At 41.6% G+C, this 21,060-nt stretch overlaps 1 protein-coding gene across 1 annotated transcript in view; it reads right to left on the bottom strand.

Moving 5' to 3' along the window:
- Positions 1-366: 366 nt before the first annotated feature.
- The window catches only part of SLC25A13 (solute carrier family 25 member 13), a gene marked incomplete at both ends in the record, with an annotated part of 180,780 nt that continues 160,086 nt past the window's right edge, over positions 367-21,060 (bottom strand). The window contains 4 exon segments of the mRNA XM_080701717.1: positions 367-553; positions 1,241-1,331; positions 1,428-1,586; positions 9,853-9,991. Of these exon segments, the coding sequence (XP_080557843.1) occupies positions 367-553; positions 1,241-1,331; positions 1,428-1,586; positions 9,853-9,991 (576 nt within the window).

A 21,060-nucleotide genomic window follows, 5' to 3' on the forward strand; every position in this document is an offset into this window, starting at 1 on the left:
TCAGAACACTTTGCTCCGAGAACCATGATCGTCTTGCGGTAGCCTCTGTGGAACTATCATCTTAGTTCAAGAAGGGGAGCCCCGATTTCTACTTAGACTCATTCCTTCCCTCAAATCACGTTAGTGTTTACCAAATCCCAGCAAATATCAGCTACACACAAAGTTTGGTGGCAGAGGTCCAGAGAATAATTAGGAATAATTCCACAATGATCTGGTTAAGAAAACACACAGAAAATTAATGATTCACTTTATCGGAAGCCTCGACCTGAATTTAAAAGTGAGATGAATGTATAAGGAGGGAAGTCTGCTTCAGTCCAAGATGGGGCATTCTCATTGAAGTACGACCATCTAAACACCGTAGTCCTACTACGGGCTTTCACCGATCCCTTTTGAGGTAGACACTGATGGCTTAAAGAGAGGTAGGTAAAGTCCAAATTTGTTTTCAATCCCTGCGAATGTTGCAACTGCTAGTTTATATCCTCCAACATGATCAGGATTAGGAGCAGGCAGTGTGATTCTGGATTTAGAAACTGGCTCCGATCCTGCAGGTCTTCTAAAAGAAGAGTAAAAGGTGAGAATGTGAATTTATTTATTTATTTGCTATTAGGTATTGAAACTAGGGCATTCTACCTCTGAGCTACACCCCCCAGCCCTATCTTATTTGTTTTTATTTTGAGACAAGGTCTCACTAGGTTGCTGAGAGTCTCACTACAAGGTTGCTGAGGCTGACTTCGAACCTGCAATCTGCCTGCTTCAGTCTCCCAAGTACTGGGATTATGGGCATGTGCCAAACCATGTCCAGCTTCTCTCTCTTTTTTTTTTTCTTCCTTCGGTACTAAGGGTGGAACCCAGGGGCATTCTACCTCCGAGCTACACCCTCAGCCCTATTTTTATTCTTTATTTTGAAACAGGGTCTCAATGAGTTGCAAAGAGCTAAGTAGTTGAAGCTGGCCACAAACCGAGATCCTCCTGTTTCAGCCTCCCAAATGCTGGGATTACAAGCATGAACCACTATGTCCGGTCTCCAGGTTCTTTTATTTTTAATTTTGTAAAATACCATTCGAACCCTGTTAAGATATGCAACATTCAGGAACTGTTAAGTTCTAGTCAGGTGTTGTTGCCCTGTGAAATATTCTTCTAGACATGTTTCTTAAATCTTTTCTATTTCACCATAGGATCTAGACTTTTCTCATTGACAACTGAAGCTAAAGAAGCAGCCAAAATTTAGCATGCCACTTACACTCCTCCAAAATCAATGTAGAACCATCGCTGTAGCAATTCATAAGTCAACAAAGTGACGCCAAACTGGGGTGAGGATCGAAACACTCGGGCTGTGGAAAAAAATGGGAAATAAGACACCGTTAGATTTTTTAAAAATTTACCTGATACCAAAGAGTTAGTTAGTTAAGAACCAATTATTTCCGTACCACCAGCTCCTTTCCACAAAGCTTTTGGGCCTTCTTCCCGCAGGATCTTTCTGAAGCAGTCTATCACTCCGTTGTAAGTGGTTTGGCCAGCCCGAGCAGCCACCTGTAATCTAGTCTTGATAACATCAGCAGGGGTCACTAAAGATGCCGCAGGCATACCTGTAGGAGAGACACAACCCCATCTCAGTCTGCTCACATTCTCACTATATAAAAATAACTGTGCTTTCAACTGTTGGCCGTGGAAAGAAAGTTAAGAAGCTGATGCCATAAAATACCCATTTTGCTATTCTTTCCGCAAGGCATGGCCACGGGGGGGGGGGGGTCTTGCTGGGTGAGGGCTGCTCCCTGTACACCTGCTTCCCCTTGCTCCCCAACCCGACGCCTGGCCTGCTCTCATTATGCTTCTGTTCTTAAATATTTAAATAATGTTAAGGAAGTATCCATCTATAATAAATACCACTCCAAATGGCCAAGGAAGAATGAAGAAGGTGGTTTCTAAAATTTTCTTTTTCTATCCTGTTGAAATCAGAACCTAGCAAAAAGTTATTAGGTCCGATTTTTCAGAGGCAAAGCTTGTTATGTGTTTCCTCTTCCTGGCTTTCTGGCTGCTGGCAGCCACTGCAGGCGCCTTCTCTCACACCTTCAACCACCCTGCCCGCCAAACCCCAACCCCACCCCTCCACCAGAAAGATTGCCGATAGGTAAACAAACACTGTGTGTGTGTGTGCATGCATGTGTGTGTGCATGCTTGTGTGTGCATGCGCTCATGTGTTGGAGAGGTCTCCTACAGATAACACTTTAGGATCCCCCCCCTTTTTTTACCTAAGGCAGGCATCGCCAGAAAAATATTTGACAGAAGGCTTAAAATTTATACTGGCTGATAATCAATGAAAAAGGAACAACAACAACAAAGTTCCCTCCCAAAATTACCAATGGGAAATTTTTCTACAGTCATTTTATCCAAAATGGGGCAGCCCATGTTTAGATTTTTTAAAAGCGAGACTGTACTCAGAAGACACTGTCTCTTATGGTTTTATTACTTTTCCATTATGAACCTATTCCAAACCAAATTGGTCAAATGCAGATGCATAAATCTCCTTTGCTTTTTTTAAGGCTTAATAATTCTGTAAGAATTTCTGTCCAAACCAACATGGTCTGGCTCATGGCTACATATCATCCTTCTAACAGACAGTTTTAAAGTCACAGTGTGAGGGTGTGTGATTTTGCGACTGTGTGTGTGTGTGTGTGTGTGTGTGTGTGTGTGTGTGTAGATCTGCATGCGACATGCTTGCATTTGTATTCCTAGAACAGTCACTTTTTCTCTTCCATCTTTACTCAGATCCTCAAACATTAATCCTAAGTAACACTTGTTATGAAATGCACCACAATTTTGCATGTGAAAAGCTCGTTTTAAAATCGAGTGCTTCACTGGGTAACTCACACTGAGTTTCCTATTAGCTTGGAGGAATTATTTTAACTTCGAGCCAGAAATTTATCCTCTAACATAATGGAAGGAAACATGAAAAATGCTTAGAAACCCACTGCGTTCACACCACTGATTTTGTTTTACTTCCTGGTTTAGAAAGGGTTTAGCAGCAGCCTGCTTTAGACTTGCAATAAAAATCCTTCTTACCTGGTGGGTGTGCATGTCCGAGTGTGACTATGAAATATGTGGGAGCCATAAAGTGGCTTAAGAATTTCCCCCTCTGCGAGGATAGTTTTCATAAACAGTTCCTTGTCATGAAGAGAGAAAGAAGTATTGGGGGAGGGGAGCAGGGAGAAAAGACACTGCTTGTCTCAATACAAATGCCCCCACAAACACAGAAATCACTTGGTAACCTGTCTGGCAACCCAGGCTGGTGCTGTGGGGGATGCTGGCCACGCAGCCCGGGAGCAGCTGCTCCTTCTCCATTCTCAGCTTCCCTCTCTGCTAAGCAGAAGGCTGTCTGGGTCTAGGAGCAACTGTGCAAATTTGCACCATGCCACTCCAAAGCAAGGCTGGGAGAGCCTGCCACCAGAGAGCTGCCGGCTGGGGGGAAGGGTTATCAAAGACTGAGTGAATTTGCTTGGTTTCTCCTGGCTCCCAAAAGGCTAAAACTCTGTGGATGGAGGACAGGGAGCAAGAGGAGACTAGGAGACGGGGAGGGTCTGAGAGCATCCTGATTCTTGAACCATGACACAAGTGCAGCCCCGAAGGCCACCCACCACCTCTGGGCCGGACAATACGGGTGCTCCTCAGCCAGTAAAAACAGCTGCCAGTGTTGAAGGGGGCCAGCAAGGGAGAGTAGAAGATTGCTTAAAACAAAAAGAAAGTGTGACTGGAAAATACAGCAGCTTCGGGTCTCAGTCAAGCAGAGACATTTACAAGCATGGGTTTCTCTGTTTATAGTTTCAAGGTTAAGGTATATTTTCAATCAGGGATAAGAGTTTCCCTTATCTTCAGTGCTTCCTTACCTATATAACCTACCTGATTAAGTCAGCTACTAAGAGCAGAGTGACAAAGTTTCTCATTAAGAAAAGGAAAATAGCTGGGTGTGGTGGTGCATGCCTGCAAGCATAATACTCTTTTAGGAGGCTGAATCAGGAAGGTCACAGGTTCAAAGCCAGCCTCAGCAACTTAGTGAGGCTGTCAGCAATTTAGCAAGACTGTTTCAAAAAAATAAATAAATAAAAAATAGGGCTGAGGGTGTATAGCTCAGAGAGGGGGCGGGGAGGGAGAGAAAGAAAAAACAGTTGACTGTGATGGTGTATACCCGTAATCCCAGTACTTGGTAGGCTGAGACAGAAGTATAAGATGTGAGGCCAGCCTCATCAACTTAGTAACTTAGCCAGACCTTGTTTCAAAAATAAAAAATAAAATAGGGCTGGGGGAGTGGCTCAGAGGCAGAACGCCCAAGTTCAATCCCTAGTATTGCAAAAATGAATGAATGAATACATGTTACACGCGCATATCACACAGGTGTCCACTGCAGGTGTGCAATTCATCAGCACTGCATCCTCCTCCAGCAAGGTGAGGGCTTCAGTGCACTTTCACTCTGTTCCGCTTTCATTTTTCTCCCAACAGCCCTTCTTGTATCATAAACATATGCCAGAGCCAGCACCAACTTAGACCCATCACATGTTCAACTTTTATTTGCTCTGTTGCAAATCTCCCACATTGTCCTCCTTCAATTCACTCTCCGCTCTGCAGCAGGGAAGGTCTGAGAGGGGTAACCTTAGTCCTTGCCTGTGAGCAGCCTGTGTTGTCCTCCCTCCTGAAAGCTAGTGTGCCTGGGGACAAAACCACAGGTCAGACCCCCCCACACCGGCCTTCTGAGGGCACCCAGTACTACAAATGAGAAGTCCGGCTTCTGCTGACAATTTCTGCTTTTTGTCCTCCTCTCCTTATCGCTTCTTCCCAGGGGACGCCTACCAAATAGATGTCAGACCTCCTGGGCTAATCCTAAAGGTCCCTTACATTTTCTCTTATTTCCCATCTTTGTGTTTCTATTTAACATTCTAGAGCTGTTCCCGTGTCTTTATTTTCCAGATGTTTAAATTGGTCTTTGATCACAGCCATTCTATCATTTAGAACCATCTCTGGATTTTTAATTTTGACTATCCTCTCATTAATTTCCAAGAAAGCTTCCTTACTCATTATTCCTTTCAAATCTGAGGACCCTAATTATAGTTTTTAAAAGTTCTCTTCTGTTCCCTGAATTGCCTGTTTTCTCTGTAATTCTTCAGTTCACTTACCTTGTTCCTCCTTCCTGTCTGGCTGTCTACTGTATTCAAGTTCAAAGGACAGGCTGATGAGCGCTTTACATGGAGTTGTGGGTGGTCGCCACCATACTCTAGGTCAGCTTCACCCACAGGGGGTCCCTCCTGAGTGGATTACTACCATGGAAAGTGTGATCATATTCATTTAATTACAGATGCCCCTTATTTATAATAGGGCTGTCCAATAACACAGTAAAAACATACACACATGTTCTGCATAAGCAATCAACTTAAATATGTATAAAAAGCCATAAGACTTTAATTTTTATAGTAAACAAGTTAGTGGTCAACAACTATTCATTGTAGTTGCCTGACTCTCTTCATAAATAGCTTTAAGATAAGCTTTATTTCCTAAAGACAATGATGGTCATTTCTGTCCTCCCTGGGGAAATGCCTTTGTTCTTACTGGGATCCACATGAGCCTGGGCCCACGGTGGGTTTTGTGCACCTGTGCTCGCTGCCTTCCTCCAGGTGTAGCACCGGGCACACGTGGGTCCTCACACCCTGCACCCACAACCAGCTGCCCGTCTTCCTCCACAGCTCTGGCTTACTGCCTCGAACTGGACAAAGATTTACAGGTTTGCCTTACAACAAAACACACTTCTAATCTTTCTTCTTAATACTGACACATTTTTAAGCAGTTTGGATTTCCAGTCAACCAATTATTTGTAAATGATGGTAACTTAATTTCTTCTTTTCTAATTTTAATGCCTCTTTACTTATTTTACCACAGAGACTGGAATCTCCAAAAGAAGGCTGGATAACAAGGATGCTCTGAGCCATTCTTGTCTTATCCCTAACTTTAATGAGAATGGAAGTTATGACATATGCCATTGGCTTCTGATATCTTATTAAAATATAAAAACTGCTTAATTCTTACTAGTTTTAATAGACTGTAGAATATGTAAAGCTGTCAAGTTTATAGCTAATCCATTCTTTGATAATAAAATCAATGTTATAAAAAGTATATTGTATTTTCTCAGCATGCAGGAGAGGGAAAGATTAAGGGGAAGTGGGGTAACATTATGGAAATAAAGGTTCTTAATAATAAATTAAGTGTTGCAGCTAGCTCCCCAAATGACCCTCATTATCACCTCGTGGAACTCAGACCTCCTATCAACAGACAGGTAGGTGAGCCCTCGTGAAAGCGGATTCGCCAAATGCTTCTGTCTGTGTGTGTGTGTGTGTGTGGGGGGGGCGGTTACTGAGGATTGAACCCATGGGCATTCCACATCTGAGATATACCCTCAACCCTTTTTCCTATATTTACATTTTGAAATGGTCTCACTAAGTTGCAGAGGGCCTCGCTAAGTTGCTAAGTCTGGCCACAAACCTGCAATCCTCCTGTCTCAGCTTCCCAAGTACTGGGATTACAGGAGTGTACTATCATACCCAGCTGGATTCTCCAACTTCAATCAAGCTTCTTCCAGCCCCAGCTCACTCCTTCCTTCCTTCCTTCCTTCCTTCCTTCCTTCCTTCCTTCCTTCCTTTTTTGTGGTACCTGGGATTGAACCTGGGGCATTCCTACCTATTTTTTTTTTATTTTGAAACAGGGTCTCGCTAAGTTGCTGAGGGTCTCATTAAGTCTCTGAGGCTGGCCTTAGACCTGTGATCGTTTTGTCTCAGCCTCCTAAGTACTGCAATTACAGGAGTGCACCAGCATGCCCGGCTGCCATCTTGAATGCAGCTTCAAGATCGATCTTAAGCTAGACACCCAATCAGCTCCTCCTGACCCAAGGGAATTATGAGATAACTCTATAGGGCCAACATAACATCATAGGGATGTTGACTATTTCAATCTTTCAAAAATAATGTCATAATGCCTTAAAAACAATCAGACTATTTTTTTGGTGGTACTGGGGTTCCTGGAAACCCTTCTACCTCTGTGTTACACTTCCAGACCTATTTTTATATCTTTTTATTTGGAAACAGGGTATCTTAGGCCAGCAAGGCTGGCTTCGAACCAGCGTGATCCTCCTGTCTCTGCCTCCTAAGCGTGGGGATTACAAGTGTGCGCCACCACGCCCGGTGTTTACTAATTTTTTTAAAAACAAAATTATTTAAAAGTTCTTGGGAAAATTTAGGTAAGATTTTAAAAAATGTATATATATGTATCATTTAAAACCATTTTAGAGAATTCTGAATGATAAATGAATACAATTACTATCATTGAATGTTTAAAAAATTTACTATAGGCTGGAAACGACTTAAGATCTTTTACCTATTAATTCACTTAATTCCCATAATAATTATTTGAGCTAACACTATTCTTATCCCCAAATGTAGAGAAACAGGCCCAGAGGGATTACATGCTTTGTGTGGGCCACATAGTTTTGGGTGGGAAAACTGGAATTTGAACCTGAGTAGTCTGATCCCAAAGTGCATACCACTAACCCTTTCAGTATGATAGCCAACAATGCTTAAAATACAAGATTAATCGGTGTCACCACAACTGCTAAAAGCCATCTAAGGAGGTAGAAAACATAAAAACCTAGTGGCAATTTTCCTCCTCCTTCTTTTTTTTTTTTTTTTTTGTGGTATCGAGGATTGAACCCAGGGACATTCTACCTTCAAGCTACACCCCCAGCCCCATTTTTAACTATTTTGAAACAGGGTCTCATTAAGTTGTGGAGGCCTCACTAAGTAGCTAAGGCTGGCTGTGAGCCTGCAATCCTCCTGTCTCAGCCTCCCAAGTTACTGGGATTACAAGTGTATGCCACCATACCTAGTAGCAATTTTCTTTTGGTAGAATACTAATATTTTGTTATTTGTCCTTTCTGGTGCTTTCTACATATTTTACAATGAATGATATTGCTCTCATAATTATAGAAAAGAAAAAAGAAGAAAGAAAAATAAATTCAGTAGTCATTCCTATAGCACGGATAGCATGGATTACCTAGTAAAGTCCTACCCAGAGATGAAACTGTTTCCCAGTACCTACCTTCTCTAAGAAAAGAGTTAAAGTCAAACAAAGCTTAGGAAAGAATTCTGGACTGTAGTCTGAATGACACTGCTTACCTTTAATTTTGCATCGGATCTTTTTGATCCAGTATTAACACTAACATTTATTGAGCATATACTACATGTTCGGTGCTGTCCTAAGTCCTTCACATGGACGCTCCTACCTGAGACACACAATCCCACTTCATACTAGGTACAAGTATGAGCCTGGTCTATAGGTAAGGAAACCAAGGCATGGGAGAAGCCGGGTAACTTGCCCAAGTTACCCAGTTGAGTAACCAACTGAGTAGCACTTAGTTCTCCTTATTAATTCCTACTTTTTTTTTTCTGTGGGTCTGGGGATGGAACCCAGGGGCATTCTACCTCTGAGCTACACCTGCTGCCCTATTTTTTTATTCTTTATTTTGAAACCAGGTCTCACTAAGTTGCAGAGGGCTTCACTAAGTAGTTGAGGCTGTTGACCCACTGTGATCCTCCTGTCTCAGCCTCCAGAATGCTGGGATTACAAGCGTGCGCCACCATGCCTGGCTAGTCCTACTGTATTTCAAGGAATTCGAAATAAATTACATTACAATGCTTCACTCCCAAAAATTTTCTCTAAAATACCTATGTAAATGACCTACAGAGGACACAGTAGATCAAAGGCTAGGCTGGAACTAAAACTGAAACTTTTATATTTCAGACTTGAAGTCATGCTTTCTGGACACAGGTCTTGCTGCTGCTTAGACAAGTTGGGTCCCCAAGCAGCCAGGAAAGACCAGGTGTTGGTGCCTTTGAAAAAAAAAAAAAAAGAATAAAGGAGGAGCCACATGGCTTCCTGCCTGCAGGGGTTCCCCAGGCAGCTTGCAGGGGAGGGTGGGAAGAAAACAGCAAACAACTCAAAGGTGGGGGTTTCTCTCATGCTGTGTTTGGGTTCAGCTCCAGCCACATATGTGAGGAGACCAGCACCTGACCCAGAGTGTTAGCCAGGCACCCCAAGACCCGTTTGCTACCACCTAGAGAGTGAGCAGCTTGCCCCAGCCTTTAGGATCTCAGGATAAGACAGCTCCTGAAAGCACAAACTGACTGCCTGCTAAAATCCCTATTTTTTCCACCCTTTCTGTTGATATTTTCACCACAGCAAAACAAAAAGAACAGAGTTATTTCAGTGATTCAGTTAACACACACCCCTTCCTTTAAACTCACAAACTAAAGGGAGAAGGTGTCTCTTATCAGCCCAGATAATTTCTTGTTCTCATTACATTTCTTTTGTCTAAATGATAATAACTATTGCTTTTGTTGTGGACAAGCTTGCAAGCAGTACATTGTTTAGACACTTTTACGGACAAATATTCATGTTTTTAAAAACTTCTGGCTAAATCATCATCATTCTTATGTTATGAAAGAAATTATAAAATAACATGGCACTTGAATTGGAATCCAAAAAAAACCCACAAAATGAACCAATATTTAATGAGCCCTTTCCAGGGTTAGGAAATTAAGTCGGTCAAATAATTGAATCTGCCAGAATAAAGATTACTTTCTTGCCCTTACTTTTTAGTAGCTATTGAACGACAATCTATAGCCAATTCATTTGTACCTCATCCAGAACTATCAGCAAAAACTTCCAGTGCTGTAGCTTGGGGTGGGGTCAGGGGGCAGGGACAGTGACCAAGTTTGGAGATGGATAGTGGGTCAACAACAGAACTTCCTGTGGGACACTCACCAGCTATAGCACCAGCTAAGAGCAGGCTTCCTGGGCTCACCTGCCCATCTTCATTTGCAAAGGAGGCTTTCACATGAGCGTAACATGGGAAGTAGATGGCAGAGAAGGGAATGTCCCGCAGAAAGCATGCTTTGGCACCCTGTGCGTTTGCAAAAAAAGAAAAGCCACATGAAACACATATTCCATTGAGACGACCAGGCTTTTTTGGAACTCACCTCAGAACAAAATATTCCTGGAGACGACCAAATTTGTACTCACCAGCTGAAAGGGGAACAGTAGAGAATACTCCGAATTCTGCAAGTAACAAGTCCAAATCTTGTTTTTCTTTTTTTTTTTTTTTTTAAATAAAACGAGTTCTCTTATATGGGGGGGGGGTCCTCGTTTAGTCTAATGCTAAGATTTCTACTTAAACAGTTTTGGAACTCTGCCTGTAACACCCTTTCAAGTTTCATTTCCCTGGCATCTCAAGGCAGATCTCTTTGCTGCTCTCAGCTGAGGATGGGAGGCGATAATCAAGATGCTTCTTTGTTTACATACTAGGAAGTAGACAAATTATATAGGTGGAGGGGGAAGGGGCCCAATTTTTGTATTATTTGAGAGTCTGATGAAAGTGTTGGACTTTTTCCCAGAAAAAATTATGTACACACACACACACACACACACACACACACACACACACGTATCTTTTTTCTAGGAGTTTGTGGGTCCCTTAATTCATTCACCTACTTACCCACCACCCAGGGTTTATGAAACACCGATAAATGTCTGCTCTAAGGCCTTGAAATATTTACAACAATTCCAACACATTTAAAAGCTATGTGTAGTACAATCAGCTCCCAGAGTAAAGCATCCACCACATTATTTCTGGTGCCAAAATAATGCCAAGCACAGGCCCTGAGAATTGATGAGTGCCCTGAAATATGATCTAATATCATAATGAAAACCACAACACATACATTGTGTTTTGGGTAGGCTGAGAGGGAAGGAAATCACCTCTTTTCAACACTTAATGATTTAATACCATTTCTTTCACAGATTTCTAATACTTAAAAATTTCCATCAAAAATAGAGATTTGCAAAAGAAAATAAATTCATCCAGATTCAATAGATGTAGCCACATCCAGTGACATTTACTGAGGTCTAGTAACGCCGAGTCTCAGGTATTTCCCCCTTGATGCTGGCTCCAATCTGTCCAGTTCCTTAACGCTACACATCTGTGGTTATTATAGCTTTGGTTTTTTCTGACATCTACATTTCACTCCTGAGTCTCACTGAGATTTGGGGTTACACAAACTATAGTCTTTTTCCTATTCTATTAACCCAGGTCTACTGCAATTTAGTTGTGCTCTACAAGTACGAGTGTATATTTACTCCTATTAGATTTAATCCTAGTCTGGCTCATCTTTCCAACCAGAACAAATGCTTGGGGATCTAGATTTTGTTAGAGTGGCTATTATTCAGTCAACTCACTCCTGGGTGCCTTAAGTTCACTCTGCATACTGGTATTCAAAAAAGTACTGGTCTAGCTGGGCGTGGTGAAACACACTGTAATTTCAGGATTCGGGAGGCTGAAACAGGAGGATAGTGGTTTACAGACAGCCTCAGCTACTTAGTGAGGCCCTTTGCAACTCAGTGAGACCCTGTTTCAAAATAAAGAATAAAAAATAGGGCTGAGGGTGTAGCTCAGAGGTAGAATGTCCCTGGGTTCCATCTCTAGTACTGGAAAACAAAAACAAACTGGTCTGTCTCATGTACTGCCAACCAGCCCAGGCTTCTGTATCCTGTTTGCCCCCAAACTGTTCAATGTTTAGTTGAAATGAAGAATCATAATACCCATCACACCCAAGCTCTTTTTTTTTTGGTGGTACTAGGGTTCCTTCTACCTCTGGGCTACACTCCCAGGCACCTATTTTTTATATTTTTTTTTGGAAACAGGGTCTCCTAAGCCAGCAAGGCTGGCTTCGAACCTGTGTGATCCTCCAGTCTCCGCCTCCCAAGGGCAGGGATTACAAGTGTGCACCACCACGCCCTGCAAGCTCCTCATTTTGTACCTGTGTAAGCTGATGCCCACAGCAGTTCCTCTATCAACTGTGCATCTACTAAGGGCCAGGCTCTTGCTTGGTTCAGAGAACTTTTTTTTTTTTTCCGGGTTTGGGGATGGAACCCAGGGGCATTTGACTTCCGAACTACACTCCCGGTCCTATTTTGAAACAGGGTCTCACTAAATTGCAGAGGGCCTCACTAAGTAGCTGAGGCTGTCTGTGAACCATGATCCTTTGGTCTCAGCCTCCGAATGCTGGGATTACAAGCGTGCGTCACCACGCCCGGCTATTCAGAGGACATTTTGGAGGAAGCTCCAGAGAAAGGTCCATAGCTAGGACTCTTGAGTTTTCTCTACTTATCCCAGTTTTTTCAAGGAGAAACAGTACAGTATAATGTTGGTATTCATGGATAGCATCCAGTCTTTCCTTATGAGTTTTTTTTAACAAGTCAGGTTTCAGGCAGTTAATGTACAAGGGTAACTTTACCACCCATTAATTTCCTATTTCTTCTTCCTTTTTTTATTTTCTTTCCCTCTTCCTTTCTTGTCTTCAAGTCTTTCTGCAGGTTCTGGTATATATTTTGTCCATACATAGAGTCTATCCAAAAGATACTCAAATTAAACACCAAATAATCAATTCACATAAAGATCAGTTAAATCTTCATGCCTGGCTCCCTCAATATGGTAAAAAACATTACAAAGTTGACTTTCTATATAGATCATTTGAAGTAATTTTATTTAGACTGGTATAATTCTTCCCACAATTTTTGCTTATTATATCTATCACTTTTTATCTATAAGCACATCTCCCAATGCTCACAATTTTATAGCCAGATTTGAATCAACCTGTGCTCTTCTCATTCTTTGTTGGTAAATTTTCTAATTTTTTTTCTCCCTCCTGACTGATTTCAAAATAGCAAGTGTTTATCATGGAAAACACAAGACAGTATTAAAAATTTAATTGCTCATTATTTTCACCTGCCAGAAAGAACCACAAGTACTGTAAATGTCCTGGAGTATCCCATTCACAGATATAGCAGCAACCATTCTGGAGGTGAGACCACACTGGATGGCTCTAGGCTATGTTTTTCTCCTTAAATTCTTGGTGCATGACTTTTGCCAAGTATGACTGATTTCTTCCCTCATTCTTTAGTCATGCTACCTACATCATGTCTTTTCTACATGTTGTTTCTAAAACTCTACCAGCATCTTGGTCTTGGGCTATCCTGTGGATTAGAACCAATATTCTCACTCTTGTAAGCCTTGTAATAACTTCTTTCTCTTTCCTAGTTTTCTCTCTGTGGTAAGCTGGATAAATTTAAGGTAAAGCTATCAATGCCCCATTCATCTGGTCAATCAAGATATACCTATCACTCTGAATCTTCTTTGATGATTGCTAAGCAGGGAGCACCGACCTCTTAAATACCACTTCGTGGTTTGCTTAAATCCCAAATACCACCCTTCTACTGAGGATCTTTGAAGTAGAATATAGGGAGAGAATCCACACGGCTCCACACTGTCTATACCTTCTCAATACCATTCTGAATTTTCTTCATGCCCATATATCTGCCTGTCAGTGTTGCTTATTTCAGATCCAGGAATTATTGTGTGATTTAATTTATAAAACACATAGCAAAATCTCTGGCTGTCAACTGGGAACTAAGACATGTTCTTGATGAAACTGATTTTGATTTACCCTTCAGACAGAAAAAATCACAACAAAAAAGAGACCTGAGAGGCTTTGGAGTATGCTGTCAGGTTTCTGTAAGAATCATAATTCATTTCTGGGAAAAATATATTAGCAAAACCACGCCTTTAGTTTTTCAAACAACAATATATTATTTGTTGGGATACAACAAAACCTAGGGGAAAATAGCCAGTAATTTTGTACTGGAATGATGAAGATGGAAGAAAATAAAACAGAAACACTGAAAGGGATAGAGAGGTTAGTTTGTCTTATGGTATGTGACTTCATAAGGAGATGATCAGGCCTGAGAAGAAATGACTTGAAATTAGAAACATCCCTGAGACACATGATGAATAAGGCCACACGAGGTGGCAGATGGACATCTCAAAAGGGGCCTGAGTGCCCAACCAGCAGACCCTCGCCTTTCTTTCCTGAAATCATAAGACCTAGTCATGTATCCCTGTGAGAGATACTCCAGATGGCTGAGAAGAAACTGGCTTGATCAAAAACCACACATACAAACAAATGGAAAATAATAATCCTGGGAAAAGGATGAAGCTGCAGGGCGCAGCATGAAAGCAAGGCATAGGAATGTGTTAAATTTCCCCTACCAGGAATCAAGCAATGGCCAAATAATATACAGAAACCAGAATGAATGTGAAGATATATAAGAGATCTTAGGCTTCTGATTATCCAAGATAAAAGGAAGAAATGGAAAAGTCCAGGAGGAGAAAGAACTTGGGACCATCCACTAACTCTACTCCAGAGTTAAAATCCTGAACAATTCAAGTTCCTGTCTCCTGAGTTATGAAGAAGCCTGGTAAGGTCATCCCCCATCACTGAGTAGTCAATATGACAAGAGCCCTGGGAACCTTCCTACCTCTCAAAATCACTGAAGGTCACTGTCTTCAGGGGAGTGGAGCTTGAGGAATACGTAAGGTAATAACTGAAAGTCATCTGTAATGTATCTACTGCTGTACAAATATAAGGGACAAGTGTGACCTGGAGGGCTGTGTCTCCCTGCCTCTCCTGATACCTGTATGGCTCCCAACCCCAGCACCTACTCAGGTGTCTCCCGGCAGCAAATGACTCTCCTAGTTGAGTCAGGAGGTGGCCTATACTTCTCCTGCACCCCAGGCATCACAGCTCGATTTTCATGGAGAGCTAACTATGCAAAAGGCTAGAGAAAAAGACACACTTATTAAGTTTCCCTGGTTTCCTTTCTCCACTACTTCCTTCAAGACTTAGGCACAAAGGCAGGTGCCAATTTGCAGGGCTGCCTCAGGCAATCCCTGACCTGTTGCTCTCCACGATGAAAAGGGACATGGGATGTTAAAAAGGCAGTTAGAGTTCCTAGGGTGAGAATGCTTCTCTCCGGATTCCTTGACAAATCCTTCACTTTGTGGTGAACACCCATTCTCCAGTCCTACCTACCTCAAAACATAAACCTGTTTAACCTGAATTCTACTTGCCATGTATAATTTTGACTAAGCCACTGACCATTTTAAACAGTCCACTTTGTAATAAAGGGCAACATCTTGTGCTGTCCAACAGCCTGTGTCAGCAACACTGAAATAATAGCTTTGGCTATTAAAAAAATTAATAAATGGCAAAGTGTGTGCCACTTAAAACAAATCTTGAAATCTTCCTGCCCCATAAGAAAAGCCCCTCGGTTTTTGGCCTTAAGTATTTTTTATTGGTTCCCCAGGCAAGCTCTGTCCTTAGACATTCTCTGGTTGGCCCTGAATTTCCTTTGTATACAAAGTAAAATCATTTGAGGAAATGTGTACATACATAATACAATCTATTAATCTCTTAGTAGTCATTAATGTACTCTCTCAAAATAAAGAAAATAACAGTTTATTTCTTTAAAATAAAAAACCCCACTAGTATATGGATATAAAAAATAAAAGTCATCTCCAGTGACCTATATGTAAATAATCTTGAATCTGATTATCAGACTCTGGCTCACTCCAAGTCTGAATCATTGAAATGCCCTCCATCACTGTGCTGGATAAGGTTTAGGAGGGTTCTTTAAGGATAGTTTCACTTCAAGATCATAGTCCACAACTGACATGAGCCAATAATACAGGCTTAGAGATGCTGGCCACAGTATCATCAAGGCAGAAGAATCATTTATTTTCTGTCTCTTGCCTTTCTGATGTGGACACTGCAGAAAGCCCAAGGGGAATTGAATCAATTCTTAAGTTGCTGGAATGATCCACTTGAGTTTACTCTGGCAGTGCTGCCTGGCAGGAGTTTGTCAAAAGATACAACAGGATCTCTCCTTCTCTCTTTATCTCTGTCTCTTTGTCTCTGTCTCCCCCCCCACCCCCCTCCACACACACCTCTATCTCTAATTCCCCAGTGGTCTTTTCTTTATCCTTCCTTTTAAAGTTCTTCATTTTGAATGGTGTCCCACATGCTCAACCACTACAAAGTTAGGATACCAGCCAGTTGCTAAGGTGGTGCTGATAAAGAAGTCAGGGCCAGGACAGGTCTTTTCGCATGCTAATTCCTGCTTATTCTAGCTGTACCTGCAAACACAGCTCTAAACAGACTATTTCGAACACAGGGAAAGGTAATTACACTCACAAAGGCACCTCTGTGTCAGGCCTGGGCACCAGGAGCCAGCAGGTCTGGGAGACAGAGGCTTAAGAGAGACTCCAGCAGTGAATACACATTGTCTAGCATGGGGGGACTGCCAGACCAAGGGACCCTGCAGAGCTCAAGACAACAGCAGTGCACCTTGTCTGAGAAGGTTATTTAATGCTTTTGGCACCTGTCCTCAGAGCCACCCCTCTTTTCCTACCTTACAGGTTGAGAATTTATTTGGCATGTATAATTGTATATTTTGATCCTGGAGCCACAAACAATGGGCGGCATGTCATGTCTTGATCTCTGAGCATTCCTTTCTGTTACCTTCAAGTGAGTTAACCCTTAGATACATAGCCTGGCAGCATGTCTCCTGCCCAACCAAGAACTGGTAGGACCTCCTGTGCACGGGACTGGAATAGGGTGAGTTGCAGTATCTTGCTGAGAAACATCATTGGTGCCGTGACCTGCTATGTCACTGTCACTGGTGTCAAACCACATAGGTCAGCCAACAATTGAAGACAGTAAAATTGAACATCAAAACGACTTCGATATGAATGTAAACTGTGAGTGCCCACTATATGGTTTGTAGTCCAGGGACTTTTTGCTGAGGGTACAGCTCTTTGAGGTCCCAGTTTTATGTGGGAGAATCTTCTCTAGGACCAGGAGTAGGTCCTAAAAGATGGGAATTGCCTAGGGTAGAAGCTTTGCTGAGGCGATCATCCCTAGAAGGCTGTGCGTGCGTAGGGCTGCACTTGAGAGTAAGCAGCCCATTCAATTTTGTGATCTAGGTCCATTTCTTGACTTAACTTCATGCCACCCTGTCTTTTTGGCTTAGCAGTTTAGGCAGTACTTGGTTGTCCCTGTGGCTTCAAAAATAAATCCTTAAGTTCAAGAGACTGGTAAATGCATTCCAGGTAAAAGCCAGATTTGAGGTTCTGTTCAATTCACCAAATCTTAGGATTCGGTGTTTCTTTTTTTCCTTGCTAACCCATGTATTTGCAAAGGCTTTTGAAAAATAATTGGGCTATTTTTTTCTGACCTGCTAATTATTGGAAACCATATACTTACTTAGGCCTTATGGGAGGAGATGCTCAAGCTGGATGCTCTTGACCTCATCTCTTGTCAAGTTTCCTTCAAAACATGCAATGATTATGCAGGCAGTGCCCCTGATATTCATTCATTTATTCATTCATTACTTCCCCTTAATGTAGATCACCAAGACCAGGGGGAAAATGTTCTTTTTTCCAACCCCGTGCAAGACATTCAGCGAGGGCCATTTCTCTATAACATCAACGTGGTGGCTAGTCTCCTGGCTGAACTGAGTATTCTCTTTGTGCTTCACCACTCTATATAACTCTTCTGAAAACTCCTTCCTTGATGAGGATGACTTCTTGGAGAAGAAGTACACAGCATTTTAAGAAATAAATATTCGAAATGTATAATCTTAAATATGGATCTGAATTCTGCCACTCCATACCAAAACAGTACACTGTAGGAGCAGGGCCACAATACAGGCTTTGCAATCGGAAACCTCAGCTCAAAGCATGGCTCTGCCACTTAGCTACCTGATATTCTGTGGAGTTCTTATACTCTCTGTACCTCAACTTCCTCATCCATAAAATGCGACATTTTTACAGACATGCTCACTGAAATTCAATGATTAATATCAAGCAGTTAACACCTAGTACAAATCTTCAAAAAGAGGGTGATAATTAATATTATCAATAGGAAGCACTTTATCCTATTTGAGCAAAAAATGGTAATGGCTAATATATTCATTTTGGATACTGGGAATTGAACCCAGATGCATTCTACCTTTAAGCTATACCCTCAGCCTTTCTTATTTTGAAATATGGTCTTGATAAATTGCTGAGTCTGGCTGTGAGCCTGTGATCCTCTTGTCTCAGCCTCCTAATTACTGGCATTTCAGGTATGTGCCACCCTGCCTGGTGCTAATATATTAAAGAAGTGGCAGCTAGAAAAAAACTCCTATGTGATTTTGAGGAGGTAGAAAGGAAGTAGGCAGATAGGGAAGAGGCCTCTGTATAAAAACTTAATTTCCTGAGGGGTGACGAATACTAATTAACTTCCAAGGCTCCTAAAAGAGACCAGCTCTTCCAAGGTTCAGAGATAAGAATGACCAAAGCTTCACAAAACCATCTCTTTACTACTCAACAAACCCAGGAGACATCACTGGAGCAAGTCTAACACCCCTACCGAAAGGAGACCCCTCAAAGGACATGCAAATACCCTGTGCAGATTTTAAGAACTGCCTTCCAGACTCCAACCAACAAAAGACATGCAGAAATATATAAACCCCTAGACCAGTCACCAGGATGGTTACCCACTCTGGGAACCCCTCCCTGTGGGGAGCTTTTCTCTCTCTCTCTCTCTCGCAGGTCGCGTTAGCTTTGAGAGAAGGTGGGGTACAATTGAAGGCACTTGGCCTGGGAAACACTCGGGTAGTGACCTGAAGGCCTCTGCTGGACATCAAGGCCGACCAGGGCCCCTAGAAGTGACCTGTACTTCTTTTCTGGGAGATCTCATGGACTTTGGGAGAAAGCAGCTTGCAACTGAAGGCACTTGGCCCGGGCTACACTCGGGTAGTGACCTGAAGGCAGCTGCTGGACACCAGAGCCCCGAGAGCCCTTAGGGGTGTTCTGCCACTTCCTCTATTCTTTTCTGGGAGATCGCGTGGACTTTGGGAGAAAGCAGCTTACAACTGAAGGCACTTGGCCCGGTCTACACTCTGGTAGTGACCTGAAGGCAGCTGCTGAACACCAGAGCCCTGAGAGCCTTTAGGGGTGTTCGGCTACTTTTTCCTATTCCCTGTTGCTTCCAATAAACCTTGTACTCTCCTTCCTGCGGTCTGCGGGTGTCATTCTTCGCTCATCGCAGACAAGAATCCGGTAAGGAAACGCAGAGTTTCTTCTCAAGAAACTCTGTTTCATCTTAAGGAAACACCGTGTTTTTTCTCAAAAAACCCCGTTTCAATTTCACATGTGAATTATAGCAGGGTTTAACATTTATCAAGCTAAGAATCAATTTTCTTTCTTTTTTTTTTTTTATTCAGTGAAGACCTAATCCTGCTAAATAAGTTTAAACGAGTTTGTTAAATTGATCAGATTCTACATGGGCCTTTTTGATTTCCACAAGACATATCTCTTTAATTTTATATTCACAATTCTTAAGCCAGCTGTCTTTTAAGTGTATACCATGGTCATATTTAGAAACCAGAGAATATAAGCATAGTTTAGGAGAAATAGAAACATATCCATCACTTCTGGAAAATATATTCAGTGAATATATGAATAGTGAACTTGAATCTAGGGATGTTCTATCTCCAAGCCAACATGCCCCCAGCCTTTTTATTTTTTTCTTTTGAAACAGGGTCTCACTAGTTGCTGAGAATCTCACTAATTTCAAATGTGCAATCCTGTCTCAGTCTCCCAACTACTGGGATTGCAGGTATGTGCATATCTGGCTGGTAGCATAATTTTATTATTTCTTAGCATGAAGAATAGCATATTACAGTCTAGAAGTTAAAATAAAAATAAAGTTGTCTTGAAACTAATCATGTAGGGGCTTAGCAAAAAATAACAAAATAAAAATTAAGCAACAAAACAAACATTAAAAATGTTTGCCTCTGGAAAGAGGATGTTTGAAACTTGAGCTGGGAATTTTCTGTACTGCCTATTAAAATATATTTAAAAAATAACTTTATGCTCAAAAGACTCTACATTAGCAAAACAAATAACCCAATCAAGAAATGGGCAATTAGACATTTCACAAAGGAAGAGATACAAATGGCCAATAGATACATGAAAAAAATGTTCAACATCATTAGCCATCAAGGAGATGTAAATCAAAACTATGCTGAGATTCCATCTAACCCCAATCAAAGTGGCAAGCATAAAGAAGTCAAATAACAACAAATGCTGGTGAGGATGTGGGGAAAGAGGAACTTTTTTATGCTGTTAGTGGGAGTACAAACTAGTTCAGTCGCTATGGAGATCGTTGTGGAGATTCCTTAGAAAACTGGGAATGGATCTACCATATGATTAGAGTATACCACTCCTGGGTATCTTTCCAAAGGGGTTGAAATCAGAGAACTACAGCAACATAAGCATACCCATTTTCATAGCAGTACAATTCATAATAGCCAAAATATGGAACCAACCTAGGTCTCCATCAACAGATGAATGGATTGCAAAATTATGGGAAATACACACAATGGAATTCTACTCAGCAATAAAGAAGAACAAAATCATGCCATTCACAAGAAAATGGAAAGGCCTGGAGAACATTATGTTAAGTGAGATCAGCTAAGCACAGAAAGAGAAGGGACATATGTTTTCTGTAATATGCCTAAACTAGGGAGCATTAGGGGTACCAGAGGGACTCCAGTTAATGGAAGGGAAACCTAAGCAAAGCTAGAAAGGAAGAGTAGGAGAGGAAGAAGCCTGAGGTTAATTAACTGCAGGAGTTACATTTGAGTAAATGCTTAAGTGTGAAAGTAGCATGGTCAACCTGTACACTCATTGTTGGGAGGGGGGAAAGGGGAAGTAGGGGTAGAGGAGGGCACCAAGCACTGTGTGAATGTATGCCATTTTCAATATGATCCACATTAAAAAAAAAAAAACTTTATGGCATTGAAATTATAAGCTCATATTCTTTCATGCCCTCAACACTGATCACATTAAAGACTATGACCCCATATACAGCTCTGTAACTTTCACACTAATGTAATGTTACCAAGTAAAATATCTTTTGAAGAATAAACATAGAAATAGTAAATCATTAGCCATTTGCTATTTTTATCCTTTTATTTTTATTTTTAAAGATGGTACCAGAATAGCTAGGTATTTCTGCAAGAATTCCT

The sequence above is a fragment of the Muscardinus avellanarius genome, assembly GCF_963383645.1.
Source record: "Muscardinus avellanarius genome assembly, chromosome: 9".
Classification (NCBI taxonomy): Eukaryota; Metazoa; Chordata; class Mammalia; order Rodentia; family Gliridae; genus Muscardinus; species Muscardinus avellanarius.